The sequence below is a fragment of the Diadema antillarum genome, unplaced genomic scaffold (genome assembly GCF_040938485.1).
Source record: "Diadema antillarum isolate AM-2024a unplaced genomic scaffold, OU_Dant_1.0 seq00000243_RagTag, whole genome shotgun sequence".
Lineage (NCBI taxonomy): Eukaryota > Metazoa > Echinodermata > Echinoidea > Diadematoida > Diadematidae > Diadema > Diadema antillarum.
This window is the reverse complement of record NW_027271287.1, coordinates 669793-691542: the sequence shown is the minus strand read 5'-3', so window position 1 is coordinate 691542 and position 21750 is coordinate 669793. Positions and strand designations below refer to the sequence as shown.

At 38.0% G+C, this 21750-nt stretch overlaps 1 protein-coding gene across 1 annotated transcript; it reads right to left on the bottom strand.

Moving 5' to 3' along the window:
- Nucleotides 1–4964: 4964 nt before the first annotated feature.
- On the bottom strand, nucleotides 4965–21713 carry LOC139729454 (alcohol dehydrogenase class-3 chain L-like). Its single transcript, XM_071640376.1, has 10 exons — nucleotides 21548–21713; nucleotides 20780–20881; nucleotides 18430–18659; nucleotides 15684–15816; nucleotides 13254–13340; nucleotides 12499–12628; nucleotides 11517–11647; nucleotides 9955–10090; nucleotides 9026–9164; nucleotides 4965–5134 (listed from the first exon to the last, which is right to left on the bottom strand). Exons 1-10 carry the CDS (start codon nucleotides 21566–21568, stop codon nucleotides 5110–5112), a joined length of 1134 nt encoding a protein of 377 aa, XP_071496477.1. The 5' UTR covers nucleotides 21569–21713; the 3' UTR covers nucleotides 4965–5109.
- Between the last annotated feature and the right edge of the window lie 37 nt (nucleotides 21714–21750).

Sequence of the window (21750 nt, the reverse complement as noted above, 5' to 3'; positions counted from 1 at the left end):
TTTTCTTGTACATTGTATGTACTGCCCCAGTATCAAGTGGTTGTAGTTTGTGTAATGGCTTTATACCTTTCTCATGGGATACAGACAGGTAGTTTTTGTGGCAAAGGTTCCATCTAGGATTATGGATCACAAAGATTTTCACGCACCACCTGCAACAGAGGGAAAGAACATTTCTATCATTCAATGAAGATTTGTCATTCTGAAACTTCCATGAACTGTGAAATAGATTTATTGGTACATGCGCTCTTCTGTTCATGGGAAAGAGAGTACCCCGATTAAAGGAAGATATGTGTAGGTTTTGATGTCTGGAAAGGAACATGATGTAAAAATGGTAGATGCTGAAACAAAGATATCATTGACAAGTCTCCCAACATGCTCATTTTATTTATTTTTTGTGTGGAAAATCTGCGAAATTGTGATAAAATCATCACAGTTTGGGCAGTTTATTTCAGCTCCCTTTAGTAGAGTGGATGGGAATTGATATGTGATCCAAAGTTTTTAGGTCTGAAAGTAGTTAGCATCCCACACCAAAAAGGATGTTTGGGACTAAATGTTGTGCAATAATTTTATACATGGACTCTACACGAAAATTTAACATCAGAGCTCAGCATATCAGTGAGCTTCTTAAGACCCCACACCCCCCCCCCCATGAAATATTGAAAAGATATTGTTATTTGATATTGTGGAAAGACAACATTTTACAAGTGCAAGATGTGGTGTAGTATAAGAATTGTCTAAAAGAGATATTTTGTTTGCGTATATCACTCACAGTAGAGTGTCCCGTACATTGTGGTCATGCTGGAGTGCATTTTTACGAATTTTTGCACTTTTATTTATGAGAATACTACTACAGTATATATTAATATCAAGAGGAGAGCCTCTTTAATGTTAGCATGCCTATTACACCAGCATTGGCCGGTACCCAAGAGTACGTACAGACGTTTCAAATGTGGTCTCTAAAGTTGCGAGAGACTTGAACAAAGAAAGTCAAGAAGCTTAATGACAAGGCCTTCCCGCATAACAGAATTATTGCATGAAACGTCGAGGGGGCAGAATCACCCCTCCCCCCTTTTAATGTCAAAGGGGAACATAATTAGTCCACTGTGGGCCACCTCCAGATGTCCTTTTTATGAGTCTCAAACGTTGTCCACTGTTGTGTGTTTTACAGAAAATCAATAGCTCCCTACAGTTACAATTCTGAAAGCGGTATTTCCAGAAAGTAGTGTTGTGCTAGAAGGATCAATTATTTGAAGTAGGTTTATTGTTGCCAACTCAGAAGGATGTGCAACAATGGATGTCTGTTCTTAATGACATGTTCATCAAGCTGCAGAAGAAATTTGGCAGCCTTCACGACACTTTGTCTTCATGAATGAATGGTACTCTCGGTTCTTCCTAAACAAATGAGCCAGTGGTATCCACTACTCCATTCCCTTTGAGATTTTTGGCATTGGGTCGCTAGTTATAAGAATTTGGATCCTTGTTTGGAAGCAGTTAAATGCTTACAAGCCGGCAAACACATGATGGAGAATCTTACATCCTCTTCTATAGATGTGGCAGTGAAGATGAAGTACATGTACCCTACTTATGAAAACTTATTAATACATTTAACAGTTATGGGATTTGAACCAGGGGCCTCATGGTTGAGGGACTGCTGTCTTAACTGCTGAGCCACAACCCCCCCCCCCCCCCCCTTAACATTTGTGTTGTCACTGATAGTCTTGGAGATTCTCTGGGTGAAATAGTGATGAGACTTCCATAACATATCTGAAATATGGCTATACATGTACTTCGAGTTCAAAGAGGAAAACATAATTGTCGTCATTTCACAACTAGCTTTTACCAGAACTTGGAGAAGCTACTGTATGAAATCTGATGCAACTAGAACAAAAAGATGTGACTGTTATTTCTTACATAGTTATTCATTTATGTCTGCTTTCTGGTACAGATGATGACAAATATACCAATACCAAAACATGCTTAAGTGGAAGAAAGAAATATGCACCTGTATATGCGTAGAGACCCAAAAGAAAAATGTGAAGCACTTGGGCATTTTTTAAAGATTTTGTCGCAGATCAATGCAAGAATTTGATGACCAGAAAAACTCAGGATTCCAGCACAGTTGACACCCGCTTTGTGCTTATGTAGAATACCAAAAAGGATGGGAGAGACGATCATTATAGTTTCCATGGACATTGAGTTGTAGTATAGAGAATTGATGTTATGGATGAAGAAGTACTTTACATTAGAGTGTCATTACAAACCAATAGTGTGTCCAGTTAGAGCACTCGTGATGAAAATCAGAGTGAAAATGTCTACATTTTCTGATGAATTTCAGAATTGTCCTGTTGGATTCTTGTAACCAAATAGATAAAATAAATCAGTTATGCATTATTGATACTAGGCCCATCTCTGTAACATAGGACTCCCCTTGTAGAATTATTATTTTTTTCTCATGTGACAATAAAGATGGATCTTCTAGTAAATACAGTGCATGTCTGATTATTTTGTTATGGCATCTGTTGGATAGGATGTATGACGCATATGTTGTGTCATCGCTGTGTGAAAAAAAAAAAAAAAATCTGTGTTTGATGTACATTGTATTCAGCAAGAATAATGGCGCATACATATACCCTGGTTCTGGTGAAGTTTGTCTGGTAAAATCCTCCGAAGACATTCTGGGCTCAAAATTCCATTTCAGTTGTACATGATAGATTGCCTTTGGGTTTGTGAGGGTTAAATTTTCAGAAGTTCACTGGACTTTTCTTAGTACCTATCTTTTGATTTTCTTTCCTTTTTTCTTTTTTTTTTGCTTTTTTTGTCTTAACATGTGCAATTTCGAACCTTACGGAATTCCGCTGAAGTGTATAGTCAGCACCAGTTATACCTTACAAAATTGTCTCATCTGCATGTAAATTGACCCATGGCTTCATGTATACAAGTAAAACCTGAGCTGCCAGTATGACTGCAGTGGAAAATGTGTGTGTAAATGTGACCCACCTTCGCAAGAGCCTGATGAAGCCTAAAACATTAATATCGAGTGTGGTATTTTGACATCTCCGTGTTGCTAAGCATACCAATGATAATTTTTTTATTTGACTAATTTGTAAACACAATAGGTCGATTGACACCTCCATGGTAATATGCTTCATAAAAGCAGGAGGTTCAAAATTCAACACGTCCTTAAACTTCATGGCATGAAAGGAGATGGCTAAGACATCAAACTCTTCATGTGTGAAAAATATCAAATATCTCATTTTTCAAGCAAACACAACAGCAGCACACACCAATAACACACCAACGCACAACCACACACACATAAACGCGCACTAACCACAAATGCCAAAGTAAAATACAGTGTACTCCTGTTATAATGAACACAGTTAAAACGAAATTACAGTTACAACAAAATAAATACATGTATTCAGACCGCAACATTATCAGCTCTCTGTTTTTTATTGTTCATTTGTCCGGTAAAACAAAATTTCTGTATAACAAAAAAAACAAACTGTAAATCCAAATGACTTTAATATAATGGGAGTCCACTGTATCTACACACAAACCTTCCAAACGCACCCAAACACAAACGCCAACAAAAATCAGAAACTGAATCCTCACATAAGCACAAAAAAAAGAAAAAGAAAAAAAAAAAACCTGCAATATGATGCACGGACAACGTATGTGTGTGTGTGTGTGTGTGTGTGTGTGTGTGTGTGTGTGTGTGTGTGTGTGTGTGTGTGTGAGTGTGTATGCATGAAGAGATACATCAATTTGTTTAGGGAAAAAAAAAACATTTCGCTTCTAGCAAATGATTTGCACTCGTGTTCAAGCGTGCTGCTTGTGCTGCAGTCAATTCTTCAAAAGTCTTCTAAGTTGAAGATGTCCAAGTCCCACCTGTGGTCAAAGTTAGGGCAAAACTAAACAACGCCTGTGTTCTTATTTAGTTTTCCGGAGGTCATGTTCTATAGTCTGTAAATATGACCTCTGCAAGGATAGCTTCCTGTTTAAGTGAAATAAGACTCAAATTTGAGGAGGGTGCTTTTACAAGGAGTGCTGCTCAACAAAAACACCCAAAAAAAAAGGAAAAAAGAAAAGATTTTTATGGGTTTAAAAAAATGAAGATGGCATGTTGGAAATCATGTTAGCAGAGAATAACAGTGAAATGAGAGGCAAACTCAGTATTTGACATATATGCATTCAGTTACTTCCATCTGAGAATTTATTAGTCGATGATAGTACACAAAGCACAGGTAATGATGACTCAACACAAACAAGGTAGGCACTTCCATTGACAGGGAAAAGTCATTCAGAAATTTAAAAAAAGAGGAAGCTCCCCACTGAAAATTGATCTTGCCTTTGTGTTCGGACTTGCATGTATTTTGAATACATGGTCACTAGCTCTCACATGCTCAAGTTACCATGGAAGAGACTATACTTAAGTCCCCTCTTGAAGGATCAGGTAATGAGAATGGAGTGCCTTGCCTAAGGGCATGACACCTGCTGGCAGTGGACATGAACAAGGGACCTTATGATTGAGAGTCTGTGGTCATATCCACTAAGCCATAGAGGCTCCCAATAATATTGACAAAACTGTAAGGATCATTGGCAAATTAAAAAAAGTAACAATAATAATAATCTCAGGAGGAAAAAACTTCCATATTTCTATCATCATTATGACTTCAACGGTGACATTACAAAATGAATGGAAGGTTACGAATTACACTCAATTCAATGGAAAACTCATCATGGCTTCTCACATTTCTCATCATTCCAAAGATATCTAATTTTCCAATAAAAACACAATTTCTTCCACCACAAAGGATAAGAGCTGCAGAACTTCATAACATATCAGGTATAAAACGTGATTCAAAACAGATGTGGAACAGTACATGTACGTCAAGTACGTCATAGATACAGACAATTAGTTTCGCAATGATGACAATATCTGATAGTAAAATATTTCTGAAGTTAGCGCCCATGAATCACACATGTCTATCACACCGGATGGGGATTAGTATGGCACGTCATCGTCAAAGGTGTGTGGCCGTCTTGCTACAAGACACGGGAAGATGAACCTGACTGGTTCTGATCACACACTCGCCCTGCAAGTATCTAGAAGTTGACGACGGAACGAATGCTGCATTGGGCGAGAAGGGAGAACAAGCAAGGTGCACTGCTTAAAACTTTCCTGTTCAATGCGTAGCACTTAAAAGACATCCAGTATGAGTACCTTACACAGTTATTTTGGCCACAGTTCTGAGCTGCATAGTTCCAAGAAATGCAAAGTCAAAAGCTGTGAACCGATTGCTATTTTTAATAACAACTCGATATGCAAGCACCCCAATCTATCAACATACTGCGCAAAGAGATATATAAGCCTAAATTCAGTAATAAATGAATGGAAGTTATGGACAATGATATATGAAATAATTTCATTTCATCAGTCGTATACTGCAAAAACACTGGACAGTGCAAGGAGTACATGTATGCACATAGTTGATCTTTCGATAAGACTCTTCCCACATAAATCTTTAAAATGTAGACTTATTTCATATCTTGCATCACATATCAATTTTAAAGGAATGGAATAGCTCTTAAAAATGTAAAGCACCAACAGACTTGCAAATGAAGTAAGTTCAAAAACCCAAATAGGAAAGGTTGCCAGGACAGTTCATCCATCATGTAAGCTTGGAATCAAAGATGTTAACATGAAGCTGCAGTTTTTTCTACATACACTTTGTAAGCACACCAGATTGATCTAGACCTTATAAAAGTGTATGAAATTGCTACTCAGGTGAAAAAACAATCAAAACACACACACACACACACACATACACACCAAGAAAAAAACAAACAAACAAAAAAACTTGCTTTAAAGATAATATGAGAAGAAATTGTAGATACAGTCAACCTCGCCTAAGTCGAATCTATTGGGACCGGTGAAAACACTTCGACTTAAGCGAAATTCGACTATATATATATATATATATTTTTTTTTTTTTCCTTTTTTTTTTTCAATGAACTTTTCCGCACAATGCGTCATGATCTGGTCGTGATTTGTTTTTGAAAATGTCTTTACTGTCTCGACATAGCGCTTGACCTTCGCCAGACGTGCGCGATGTTCGCAAAATCTTCGTGAAACCTCGAACAGACCCCAAAGCTTCTTCGGAGAATGTCTCGCGCATGTTTCGCGATACTCTCCGATAAATTTTTAAAATGCAGGGTCTTTTTATGTCTTTATTGGCAGTTGAAATACAGTAGACGGTAGCAATACGTATGGTATTAAGTGTTTTTTTGTTTTGTTTTGTTTTGAGTTTTAAAAAAATCGAGAAACTTAGTTATTGGACTGTAATAATCAAAATGCGTTTAAATGTATGTCAAAGGGATCATTCGACATTTATTTTAGCATCTTCCGGAATGTTATTGCTATTTATTTTCAAACGTAAAAGCAAACATCCGGCATTTATTTTAGCATCGTACGGAGTTGAATACTATTGTTATTCATTTCCGAACGTCAAAGCAAACATCAAACGTTAATTTCCGCTGCACCATCGAACGCATCATTTCGAAATTTAAAAGCAAACTTCCAACAGTACTTTTAGCATCGTATGGAGCAGAATATTACTGTTATTCACTTCCGAACGCAAAAGCAATCATCTGACATTTATTTCAGCATCTTCCGGAGCCGAATGTAATTGCTATTTACTTTCGAAAGTAAAAACAAGCATCCGACATCTATTCTATTTAATCATGGTACAAATACGGTGTTGAATAGTATTGTTATTCATCTCCGGACGTATAAGTGACCATTCGACATTTATTTTACCATCTTCCGCAGCTGAATGTTATTGCCATTTACTTTCGAACGTAAAAGCAAACATCCGGCATTTATTTTATCATCGTACGGAGTTGAATACACACTTGTACTATTGTTATTCATTTCCAAACGTCAAAGCAAACATCAAACATTAATTTTGCCATCGAACGGATCTACATGTTACTGTTATTCATTTCAAAATTTGAAAGCAAACATCCGACAGTTATTTTAGCATCGTATGGAGCAGAATATTACTGCTATTCATTTCCGAACGTAAAAGCAATCATTTGACATTTATTTCAGCGTTTTCCGGAGCCGAATGTTATTGCTATACATTTTATTTACTTTTGAAATTAAAAACAAGCATCCGACATTTATTAAATCATGGTCTTACAAATACGGAGTTGAATATTATTGTTATTCATCTCCGAACGTCAAAGTGACCATTCAACATTTACTTTAGCATCTTCCTGAGCTGAATGTTATTGCTATTTACTTTCGAACGTAAAAGCAAACATCCGGCATTAATTTTATCATCGTACGGACTTGAATATTATCATTATTCATTTCCGAACGCAAAAATCAAATATCTGACATTAATTTCAGCACCATACGGAGCTTAATCTTACCGTTATTCATTTCCAAAAGTATGAGCAAAGATCCGACATTCATTTTAGTATCATATGGAGTCGAATATTACCGTTATTCATTTCCAAAATTAAAAGCAAATATCTGACATTTATTTCAGCATAATACGGAGCCGATTGTTACCGCTGTTCATTAAAAAAAGTAATGGCAAACATCCGACTTTTTTTCGCGGGCCACCAAAATCTTCATTTCCGAAATTTTGGTAGCCCCGGGCCACCGTTAGGGTCGAGCCCTGTATATACACTGTTGGCCTGCTTGAAAACGCATTATTCTTTTAATAAAAAAGTCCCAAAATACACTGTAGGTAACTCCCAATGCACGCCGAAATTATGTTTGAAACTTAAGATAATGTGTGGGGGAACCTAGAAAAAAAAGATGCTTGTGAATTTTGGGGTAGCACTCACGTTCTGCACACACATACGCAACGGAGAGATGAAAGGGAAAGAAAGGTAAAATACAGGAAAGGAAAATCCTAAACTCAAGACAGTTATCAATCTCCTTGAAAAAAATTCTCCATGATTAATGAAAAATTTGCGTGGTTGCATTTCCGTTGCGTGTTTTTCGTTTACATAACTGGCTGTATTTTAGCAAAAGTATACACGCGACATTTACACATAGGCCTACATCATGGGAACTTGGCATAAACTGTGCAAGAATGCGTGTTTTTGTTTTGTTTTGTGTTTTGCTTCATTTTCGGAACACATTCGGATAAAAACTTCCGAATGTTTGATTTTGCCATTCATGTCCTTCGCAAATCGTTCGCATGCTCCGCAAAGTCTCACTGAGTTGCAAATGTTTGCGAGCGTGGCGAATAGGCACCTACTAGGGAACTTCAAAATTCTTCAACAGTTGCAATCAAATTCGTAAACATTATTGCAGTCAAACTCGCACACTGTTTTTATTGTCGCGGAAGCCGTTTTTGTTGTCCCAAAGACGCTCGCTACACAAATGTGGACTCGAAATTATCTTCGACATAGGCGAAATTCGACTTGTAAAACTTCGACTTGTGCAAGATTATTTTAAAGAAATAAGTAAAGAGAAAATTGGGACTTTTCTGGAGCTTCGACTTGGCCGAGTTTTCGACTTAAGCGAGGTCGACTTAGGCGAGGTTGACTGTATATCTTTTCTAGTCGCGCAAGAAGAACTAAATCTTACAGTACTAAGCCCTTCGTCGTACCCTATTAGTAACAAAATCTCCTATAAGAAATAAAGTAATCAATTATGCCAAACGTCCCCCCCCAAAAAAAAAAAGAAAAAGAAAAAGATAAAGAGTTTGAAGTCACAAACACAAGAAACAAATCAGGAGGCTCAGTGAAGCTGTGGGGAAGAGGAATAACAAAGGAATCACAGAAACCTTGTTGGAGGGTGCAAATTTTCCTCTAACATCCCCATCTCCCCTTTCCATTCACTCTGCCATAATTGCATATCTTTACTTTCTCTGGGTAGAAAGCCAAGTCTTTGATGCTTTCTGTAAAACCCTATTCCCAGAACAGTGAGAGAGAGAGAGAGATAGAATGAGAAAGATTATCACATAACATGATAAAAAGGACAAACACGGCTCACCTCAGACCGTCGTGCATGAGCTGGAATGCCTCACTGATCTTGTCCAGGCCCATGGTGTGGGTCACAAACTCGTCAACTTTCACCGTGCCTGCCAGGTAATCTTCTACCAGCTGTGGAACGCCGTCACGGGACTTGAACCCTTGTGGAGAGAGGAAGCACCACACAACCAAGCTAGACAATGAAGGAGTTGGGCACTGTGCGGGCTAATTCTATGCTTTACACAACTACCATGGAGTAAGTCAAAATACGGTCTTAGCGGACGCATCATTGTGCGAGTGGATGGATTGCTTTCTGTGCAGTTGGGCATTGCTAAATACAGGACACAACTAATAACTGATCAGTCCTACCTCCTTTAAAATGTAACAAACATCGGGTGTGGAAACATCCTTTCATGTAACCTTCTCAAATAATACTGCCCTCACCTTCAAAGAACATTTCCACATAAACAAAAGTCATATATTAATTATTATCAAATGATGGAACAGTGAGACTTTGTTCTTTTTGACAGAACTTAATGTGAATTCAAGGAAATTAACAAAACAACAGAAACAAGAAAATACACCAAGATTACTGATGATTTTAGACTGAACAATTGTAATTTTGGGAGCTATGTCATAAATATCAGCAGACCCTGGAGTGACTGTGGATAGTCTCTGGATCAGGCTTGACAGAGTTTCCTTGACACATAGTGGTCAGTGTTCCTAGAGAACTTTGACTGAACTATATGATCTTGAATTTTCTTGGTGAAAATACAGTGTCCATTACTGCATGGTTTCTATCCGCCCTGATGGAATTTCAAAACACTTCCTCCAGAACATTCTGCACGTTCTTTCCCCCGCCGTTCATCATCTACTGTGATCCTCTAAGTGCGACCATCCCTTGTTGCCAAAGGTCAATGAAGAAGCCCTCCAAGACACCACCGCCCTTACCTCCGAAGGCGCTACCCTTCCAGACACGCCCGGTGACCAGCTGGAATGGACGGGTGGCGATCTCCTGCCCTGCTGCAGCCACCCCGATGATTGTGGACACACCCCAGCCCTTGTGGCAGCTCTCCAGGGCCTGGCGCTATGGGCCCAAGAGCAAAGGGAGGAAACGATACATACAAAACATCATGGTCTCATCTGACAATCTGTAGGACATGAGGTACCTAACTTCAGCTAATCTCAACTTTCTTGTTATTATAGGAGACACATCCACATTACATAATCACAAAGATTGCACAAAGTGTCAGATTGTCCATATCTCGAGAGCACTCTCCAAATTCACTTTGGTATAAAGTTCAATATGTGATGGGCAACTGCCCTAAACCACTAAGTTTTACACTCGCTTGCTATTCTTTATCTTTATTTTATTGCATGATATGCAAAAACTTCACTAGACATACGTTTCTGCTGCACTTCACAGCTATCTCTTTTTAAAATGCAAATTCTGGTGAAATCACTACAGACGTTTTCAAATTCATAGATGAATATTTCCTTGTGGATCAAATAATGAGCAATTAAATTCACCTGGCACTTGTGAATTAGTTCAATACTTGGGATCATGTCTGTATTATCACTTCTTGCCAAGTTAGGCAAGTCGTTAGCAATCAGTCTGGTTGTTGGGACTATCCTTTGTTATATAGAGGTGTGCATAAATCTGTATGATGTCAGTACATACTGTGCTACTATTAAAATCTGATATCCCTGATTTATGACCAAGAGTCAAACTCCACTGCACTGCCAACTTCACAGTTTGTTGAGCCACAGGAGAAAAAGGCAACATATCCCATATCCATAAGTGTAGCTATTGCTCACTGAAAAGGACATAGCAATCTGATTAGGACGATGATGATGGTGGTGGCGACGGTGATGATGCTGTTGATTGTGACAATGATAACGATGATGATGATGACGGTGATGATCATAATTATTATGGTGATGATAATGTTGATATATTAGGTTGGTGATGAAGCTGAGGATTGTGATGATGATGATGATGATGATGACAGTTAGTGGTAATGATGTTAGTGATTGTGATGATACCACTGCACCTGACATTGATGCCTAGCGATGGTGGCAATCATATGATGAAACTGGCAAGTGTTACCTGAGTTGGTTCGCTCATTCCACCAGCAAAAATAGCTTGAAGTATAATGCACGCACACAACAGTGTGGCTACACATGTCAACATTTGTATGGCCTTGGGAGTTTCGTTACACTATTGAGGTAATTTGTTACTAAGATATCAATGGAATGATGAAAATGATGATACTAACAATATTATGGAAAAAAAAGTAGTAATTACAAGGGTTCCCTTGCACACTAGGAGTATCATCACATCAGGATAAAGGTGATAAAAACAGACAAACACTATTACGATGCTTATGATGACAATAACGATGATTAGTGTTACCACAACCATAATGTGTCTCGTAAGAGAATAATGATGATGATGATAACTGACAGTGATGAAAGTGGTCCTGGTGATGAAGATAGCAAAGTTGCCTTACCATGGTGTGGATATTTCCGATGCACTCAAAAGTAAAGTCAAGGCCTCCGTCTGTCATCTCCGAAAGGACTTGCTGGATGGGCTTGTCCATTTCCTTGGGGTTCACAAAATCAGTGGCACCAAAATCTCTTGCTGAGGACACAACAGAAAAAGGTTATATCGCCTTTGAGTGCACAGAAATGACATTACGTGTTTTGAGTCCCATCTTAATCACAGGCTGCAGAGTTTTGGAACTAGATTCTCTTCTTTTGTTATGAACCGGTAAGCTTTTGAGGTATTCATTCTTCTTTGTCATAGACAACTGAATACAGAATGTCAGGGAGAAATCTAAAAAAAAAAAAAAAAAAAATAGAGGAAAGGGCACTTCAGGTTGTGCTTCAAACTTACCTTTTGGAACCATCTTTCACTTCTTTAAGTTCAATTTCAAAACCATTATACTTGTCATACATTCATAAGTATTTCCTCTTTGTGTCTCTCATGTTTCTGTATGTTCCTCCGGCACTAGTAACTTCTTATGTTGAGTCTTCAAAATTTCATGATAGCATGGTTGACAGAAACAGTCTTATATGTACCTCTCTGTGACAGAGGCGGCTGTTTCCGCAAGAGTCATTCCTGCATGTTCCCCAGAAAGGTCTACTTTCAACTCCACATCACAGATGTGCACCACTGGCAATGACCAGAGTGAACCCAACCTCACGGCCTCCTTTTGAATTCATGCAGATTTCAGAAACAGCATGGGTACGGAATTATCCCTACAAATGACATCTTTACACCCAGGATGCACAATATAGTGAAAAGTTTATGCTTCAGCCCAATTTAAGTCTTTCATATTCACCAGCAACTATTAGGCACTTGTCACAAATTCTGTAATAACGCCATAGTCCCCACAGGGTTAACAATGGTGCTGCTTTATAAGAGGTCATGGGGGGGGGGGGGGGAGGAGGGGGGAAGATGCTAGCAGCCTACATCTTGACTTCACTCACCTATCTGCTCCTTGGAGTTGTTGATGTCGATGGCGATGATGCGAGAGGCCTCGGCAGCTTTGCATCCCATGATGACAGCCAGACCGACACAGCCGATACCCCAGACGGCACAGGTGGACCCTTTATCAACCTGTGGATCATCCAACAGAAAGCAGCACTATAATTTCATATGCCTCTTTTTCAATACCTTCACTTTCAAAGGTAAAGGGAACTCAGTCGAAGAATAATCATAATACCTAGAAATGCTCCTATGGCAACTGGTACACCTCTACCATGTTCCACAATTCTCTTAATGAATCTATAGTATATCTTGAAATTGTGGGATAACAGTTTCACATGATTCAAAAGAAATTGAAATGTATGTAGATTTAAAATTTTAATGGCACAATCCCACATGTGTTAATTTGACATATACCCATGGCTTTGACCCTATGGCTCACACTCATCTCCAAATAATCACTCCCTGGTAATAAAGACCCAATTTCATGACCAAGGAACATCCATAAATTGTAATAAATTACACAAACATTCTATCGTCTTACTGTGCAATCCCCAATTACCACAAAATATTATGCATGCAAATACAATCAGTTACTCAAAATTTGCATCAGAACATTAATAGTACGGTAGTACGCCTCACAGACCTTGTTTTTGTTTGAAATCCTCTCAAGTCTTGGCATTTAGAGGATATATTACTGGAGAATATTAGACGGGAACTGATTGATGTAGCGAAGGAAGCCACCAATTTGACTTACATTGGCAGTGATGCGAGCCGCACCGTACCCAGTTGTGATACCGCACCCAAGAAGACAAACCTTGTCAAGCGGGGCTTTGGCATTTACCTAGAAACAGCAGCAGGAAAATGCAAATACCACATTACATTTTCTTTCATTACAGCAATATGCAATATATTTAGCAAGTTTAATTTTTCGCAAATCAGGACTTCCCAACATTTTCGTGAGTAGATTTGCAATCATGGAGTACAGCAATGAAGGGAGACAGGCAATCGCGCATGTCACATTTATGTTAAGGTCAGAGTTAATAATTTTGCACATTGTTAAGTTTGCGATTGGCACCCCACTTGGGAAATTCTCGGAAAAATAAAATCCTTGCAAAACATACAGCATAGCCGTATGTTACCCATTTCTAACTGATCTTGAGACAGCAGACAGCAAGAAAAAAACAACAACAACAACTGTATGAATAATCATTTAGCCGGAGAAAGCACAGAGACTCCAACCCCAAGCACCTTCTGATCTGGAGATTCTCCCGCCCGAAACCCCTAGCAAACAGGAGACTCCAAGTTGATGTGTGCGAAGCGCGAAGTTCCTAGGATTCTAGATGTTCTCTGGTGCTATCTAAGGCTTATTTTTTCAACATACGATAGAAATAAGAAATCCTTTCCACCGGGAGACACAGAGAGCCAGGACGGGAGAAATTTCAATTAAATTCATTTTATTTTCAAAAAATCAAATCTCAAACGGGAGAACGGGAGATTGTGCAAAAATGGGCTTTCGGCGGGAGATCTCCCGTCGAAAACGGGAGAGTTGGAGTCTCTGAAAGCATGCCTATTAAACTAAGGACTGGCAGAAGCTCAACCTACCTGTCGGGATTCATTTTCTTTGAGACATTTCAACATTTAGCATGTAAGCATATATACCCCCTTCATACACAATTCCATCTAGCAAAGACATCAAAACCAGTTCAAAAGGTAGTTGCATGGACATGCAATTATGAATAATTATCATAGAAGTGAATTTGAAAGGATTGCATTAAAAAAAGGAATACTGTTTATATTATCGACAGCAACTGACATGTGCAGTATGCTTTCTTTCCTTGTGTATGAAACATATAAAAAACTATCTAACTAGCATATAAGCTTTAACACAGTCTCCACGTTCTAGAAGAACATATAATAGATCTGGTTGGACATAAAAACAGTATCTTGTCTGGCTAAGAGTTATATAACTAAAGAAATGATTCTCTGAAATAATAATAATAATAATAATAAAATTGATAATAATAATAACAACAATAACAACAACAATAATAATAATAATAATAATGATAATAATAATAATAATAATGATAATAATAATAATAATAATAATAATAATAACAATAATAATAATATTAATAATAATAATAATATTTCTTTAAATTTGTTATAGAGCACAGGTCCACCTAAAATATTATTGTATTGTGTGGTGCCAAGGCTAAAACTTAATGAGTATATATACAGTATGTATGTGTGTGTGTGTGTGTGTGTGTGTGTGTGTGTGTGTTTGTGTGTTTGCAGTTAAGTATTTGCATTCTAGCATTTACTTTGCACAAAATCAGTGGGAGTGGTATTAAAGGAGCACACGCATGGCATGCACCGGTGTGCGCAGTCAATGCGGCATGATCCCTAAATCAAATATTGGCGGGGGTACGAAGGGCACCTTCAACACAGAAGCCCCTCATTGCGTGGATATATTGCACCATCTAGGACTGATGAGCAAACAGGTTAGAGATTGGAATAAATCACACATGCTTCAATGGTACAACATTCAAACAATGCGATAGCCAATTTTCATTGAGAGCTGCCACTTCTACATTTATGGTGGTTGAGCTACACATTATATCACCAATCTTGAAAAATTATATCAAATTGAATTAACATATCACAAAAGGAGTTAAGAGAAAAAAAAGAAATGTCTGTAGAATGGTACAATTTGTACTGATCTTTTACTGACATACATTGTGTCACTAGATACATTATGTTCTTTTTTTACCTGAGGAAAAAGTACAGCCATATGAGTATAAATTGTATTTCCATATACTAAACCAATCTTATATTTTCTTAGCTTTAATTCGGAGTTTGTTTCATCCGAAACATCTTTATAATCTGTGTTGTCCATGCAAAATGTTTGGAAATGTATTTCATTACTGGATTTAGAACCAGCATATAAACTTTTGTACATTGTCACAACCATATGCCCATATACATTGTATTTCATGGACTAAATGTATCCGTGTGTGAACATATAGACAGAAGCATCAATCAGTCCGAAGTAGCATCATCAAAATAGAGCCACATACACTTCAAGAGAATTGCTAAAATCTTTTTGGATTTAAATGAGTGTACTAACACTGCAAAGGTCACTGCCCTTTCAGCGCGGAGGTTGCTATCAAGTCAGGGTTACCTTTGCTATGGAGATTTCAGCCACAACGGTGTACTCGCTGAACGTGGAGGTCCCCATGAAGTGGTAGAGGGTCTTCCCATTGCAAGTGAAGCGAGATGTGCCATCTGGCATCACCCCCTTTCCTTGGGTGGACCTAGAGGATTTGACAGAGAGAAGAGAGGAATGAGAGAGCAGAGAGAGAGAAGGGATGGGATCGGGTCACAGAAAAATAGTTATTACAGAAAAACATTATTTTCACATGTTTATCCTCAATAAAACTCAAAATAACTAACATTGCAAGTTAGAGAATAGTTTCTTCTTCAATTTGCTGTATAGATTTAATCATTCGATGGTGTCTGAGGTGAGATATTGCGATTGTCCTGGTACACTTGCCCAGCGGTTTTGCGTACACAAGCTGTCTAATTTATGCAAATGAGGCTTCGAGGTCATATGATTTGGCGAGTTAATTGCACCGTATTGTCGTGCCTGATACACTGCTGAAGTCACACCCCTCTCCTGCTCAAAGGAAGGAAATAAGAGCACCAAATACAAACCACAAAGATATCTAGCATTCAAAGTCACAGTTTTGGGTTTGATATATGACATAAATGTTCTGCATACATGTAGCTACAGTATCACTTAAGCGGGGTTCCCACTATCACGACTGGCGCCACGATTGAAATCGAAGTTTCAATCGTGAAGCAATCATGGTGATCTTGTCAGATCGTGTTAGATTGTATCAGATCTTGAGGTCAATCGTGGCAATCGCATTTATCGTAGAAAATTTTTGGACGGTTCAAAAATTTTCTACGATTAACACGATTCATTTTTAATCGTGATCATCGCATCAGATTGTCTTGGATCGTATCAAAATGCAGCAAATCTTATCTAATCGTGCTTCTTAATCGTGTTAATCAGGATCGACTTTTTCACTTTCCTTCTGCTTATTTTGCACATATGCCCTTATTTTACACGCAAATTGTATATTTTTTGTATTCCGCGAGGTTGAATAAGGGAGGGGTTGCACAATGAAAGATAAAATAACAACACCACTGAAACATCCACCAGAAGTAGAATGTTAAACATACCCCACAAAGTAACTTTTGTAATTTTTGAAAAGTGACCATTGTCGCGGATGTAAGGTCACTCGTGCACGACTATAAAGGTCACTGTCATTATTTTTCACATAAAAGTTAGTCAATAAGTGTAGCAATACCCCTGGGAAATAATTTTGCTTAAGACTTGTTTTTTTATTAAAAAGTGACATTATTTTAGGGGAGTTACCTTTCTGTTGTTTGTATGTTGGTTTTTGTTAAAAACTGTCAAACAAAACAATAAATCAAGCCAAGCCAACCAAAATTTCAATACCCCATGAGATGACAACATTTTGAAATAAAAATGCGCATGATACATACAATACGAATATGAAATCAAACACACAAGCAATGCTATCAGTCCGGCCAACTTTCTTATATTGAGCGTAAATAATACATATTATGTTCGAATTCAAAAAGATCCCATCCTCTTTTTTTCAGCTTCAATTTCATCATACATAATCATTTTCTTCATGTTTTTCAAAGAAAGGTGAGAACATTTGTCTTGATCTTTTTTTCTTGAGAAGATGGGGCAATGATCTGATCTTGTGTATTTTTTTTTTTTTTTTTTGGTGGGGGGGGGGGGGGGGGATGAGCACGTCGATTCAATAATCTATTAATTTCTTTCGGTTAAATTAGAGAAGGGACTGTCTGAGGTTGTGGCCGGCCTAGGTGATATTTTCTATCTCATGATAACGTAATCGTCGTGCGCAATACTACAAAGGTCACGTTCTCATCATCCTCAACCTGTCAACCCTTGCCATCGTCAACGGTTGTGGATAGTAGGCCATATTCCCATTCGGGTCCAATTGCACCTTAAATGGGGGTCGGTTTTGATCCCAATCGTGAAAGATATTGTATCTTATCTCAACAACCCACATTAGTTCGCCGTATTCGTATTGGAACGTATCAGAACGTAGCTGTACGCACCAAATCGGGGATCCTGATCGTAATGATAGTTTGTAGATCGGGTCCAATCATGGACTCAATTGGGACAATCCTATCGGATCGTATTTGAACTGGAGATTAGATCGTGACAGATCGTATTGCTCGAAATAGACCAATCGTAACCATATCGCATCGAAGCGAACCAACACGTATTGACTCGCAAAACCTCGTATCCAAACATGAAATTTCAGACGAGTTCAACGAAACTTCCACGATTAGTTACGAATGTCCAATCGTGGCGTTCGTAATAGATCATACGATAGTGGGAACCCCGCTTTACAGAATGTGGCAAATACACACAGATATTGTACAACCAGAAATTTTCATGTGTATGAAACTTGCATGTATTCCGTGAGGACCCAAGATTTGCGAAAGTAAACTGCATGAGAAAAGTTTTGTCTACAAAATGGCACATGGCAACATGCACAAGCATGCCATGAAAAGGGCAGTCAGCTCCAATTTGTGAAAATTTCATGCCACAAACAAACATTTGTGATTTTACTGTAGGCTGGTATGGGGCATTATAATTAGGCCTAGTCTACAACCAAGCTTGCAAGGACAATTGAGCAACTGGTCAGTGGGTTTTTAGCATCAGATTTTATATGTATAACAGATCTTTGCAAAAGTCGTAGTAAAAAGTGCCGACCATGCCAAGGGTGTGACATAATCGAGCCATGAACAAAACAAACAAACAAACAAACTTCTGCGGCAAAAAGAGGTCTCACCTGATGACGCTGCACAGATTGGTTTTTTTACTATTGCAGAACTTGCAGTTGTAGCACTGGGGAATGTACAGGGGTACGACGTGGTCCCCCGGCTGGACAGATTTGACTCCCTCCCCAATGCTCTCCACTATTCCGCCTCCCTCGTGGCCCAGGATGCAGGGAAACATCCCTTCGGAATCCGCCCCGCTGAGGGTGTAGGCGTCCGTGTGGCATACTCCTGTTGCCAACACCTATGGTATGGACAGCGTGGTAATACCATGTGAAAAATTGACCTGTGCTGAAAGAACTTTACCAAAGACTTCTTTGCATGTGAGTGGACTCCTGCTATAACAAAGTCCTTGGGAATTGCAATTTTCTTTTGTTATATCGAAATTTTGTTATACATATTGAGTGTTTTGAGTATATAAACAATAAAGAAGAATAGAGAGGATAAAGTTGCGGTCTGAATTTTTATTTCGCTGTAGCCGGGATTTTGTTACAACCATGTTCATTATATAACGGGAATGCACTGTAGTTCTTTAATTTAAGTAAAATATCAGACTCATACAATATCCACACTCATATGTTAAATTTGTAAAAACCTCATCAATACCATGCCACTTCAACTGCTTGATCTCTGATTATCTGGCGAATCACTACTAAAATATCAAAATTCCTCAAACTAGTGACAAGTATGGGAGTTGGGAGTCCTGAAGTAGCCAAAATTTTCCAAAGAGAAATGTTCAGCAATTTTCATACTTCGCAAAAGTCCCTAAAAATGTATTCATAGCTTGTTACCAATAGGAAAGAAAAAGTTGTGGTTGAGTGCACAAGTTTGTAAACAAAATCCCAACAACGTGAAACTTCATTAATCTGAAAGCAAAATGAATTCATGTTCATTTAGCCATTCAAATCCCCTTCTTGGCTAAGAGATTTGCATAGTGAGGTGTTGGAAGAGTGCTCAGTTTTATTCCTTGTCCCAATACACCTTACACTACACAAGTGTCACTAAGACTGATCAACACCATGAAGAGATGGTGCCAGGCAGTCACTGACCTGTGTGGTAGAAACAACGACACATTTGCTTGTGCAACAATTATTTTCTCCAAGAACTCAGGGATCGGGTAAAGGTTGTGAGAGGGTTTTAGCGTTAGTTTGATGTGAGGATTAGAATTAGGGTTTAGGGTTATGTTTGTTGGTAGAATTTCATATGTTTGGCTTAGCGAGCAGATATTCGTGTTTACATTGTACCTTAACAATGTTATGGCAAACTGTTGAAAGGGGAACTTTTTTGTTGGTAATGTTTATATGACCTGAAGTAAGAGAATGATTATTCAGGGATAGAACTTACATTATATCAGTGATGGAAAACGATCTATTCACTTTTATTGATGTCTGCAACTTGGCATTACATTGCAGTAATTATTACACCTGTACACAGGAAAATTTATGACTGTAAATACAGGAAAACAGTGCTATATTTTCTTTAATTAATTCACAACAATCATAACATATGTATTGCTAACAATGAAAAGTCTATGGCGTGAAGTAAATGTGATCTGCAAGCGTTTCAGACAAAGCGTTGTTTGCTCAGAAATTTATCTTCATGATGTACTAGTATGTATCATGTTTTTTCTTATCCGATGATTGTTCTCTGACAAGACAGTCTATTACATGTTCCAAAGTCTTCTTTTTGTTGAAATAGCAATATCATGATAAACATCTGCTCCGATAAATATTTCATTTGTGTGACACAGAATAATAAACATCCCAGAGGAAAGTAAAAAAAAAAAAAGTTGTTCTGACTATCTATAAGCATTACTTCCTCCAAACATGCTCTTAGAAGGTCTAGGTTTAAGACTAAAAAATAATCAAATATCACATCAGAAAATGCACCAATTAATGAGATATTGGAAATCAAAAGCTGACATTGTGTAAAGGGACACTTTTTCCCCATTATTCCTGGCATTATTAACTGAGGAATGTAAAAGCAAATCAGAAAGTCAAGAAAAATATTTCAGAGAAAATGTATAAATCTATGAGATAATGATAATCAAATGCTGACATTGCATAAATGGAAACATTTTTTTTTTCATTATTCCTGCCTTGGCATTACCAACAGAAGAAAGCAATTAAATAAACATATAAAAATGAATGAATGAATGAATGAATAAATTAATTAATACATAAATAAATAAATTGAAAATAAAAATGAATAAATAAATAATCAAAACTTAAATAAATAAATAAATAAATAATAGAAAATCAATAAATAAGTAAATAAATACCGGTAAATAAATTCATTCATCCAAAAAAAAAACAACAACCCTTGCTTCTCTTGACAGCAACATGGGTCTTCTCTTAAACACACCTTGATACGAACTTCACCTGCCCGAGGAGGAGCAACCTCGACCGTTTCGATGGTGAGCTCCTTTTTTGGTTCCCATGCCACAGCAGCACGGCAAGTGATGACCTACCCAAGAAAAGAATGGGAGTGAATGGGAACTTGAACCATTTGTGGAAATTGCAATTAAATACATGAATACATAAATAATTTAAAGTAAAACTTTAAGAATGATTTCTAGATTAGCTACTTTGTAGTTTTATCTACATGGATATGGGAGTATCGATATGCACTAAAACAAGAGGTACAACAGAGCTCAGAGCATATTATCTTATATATATATAGGCCCCTATATATAGAATCCACTCCAGATCTAATTAGACTCTGCCCTACTGGGTATAGGCCCTACAGCAATATGATTACAAATTTATGAATATGAATAATGATGCTGGAGCAGCCTGTACTGTATTGCCATTATGGCCATTCAATTGATTCATGTTGATCCCAGCGACTAAATCTAACAGAAGATTAGCGTTACATTGCAGCAATGGTAAAAACTAAAGGTATTGTCTTTCTATTCCCATAGCTGCATAGTTAGTGGCGCTCCAAAGTACAAAAATAATGAGATTGTCACTGGATCGATTCCGGCCCAGTGAACAAGCAAACACGTGTGTTCTGTTATGAGATGACTCCATTAACGTTACAATTTTAGACCTTTCGAAACAGAGTCCACTCATGAATGAATGGTCTCACTCGCTCTCCCTTCACAATCAGATACAGTGCAGACAATTTTACCTTTCCAACAGTTTCAGACATTTTGATTCCAGATGTCAACCACAACGAGCCAATGAGAATCTGCTTTTAACGGCAAGATCTTCTTCCACATTCAGCAAGCAGGAATCACCATCCGAGCTCCAGAACGATCGGCTGTCGTAAAGACGGCTACAGGCGCGGCGTACAAACACAGCACAGGCTGCTAGGCTGGAACTGACTGGTGG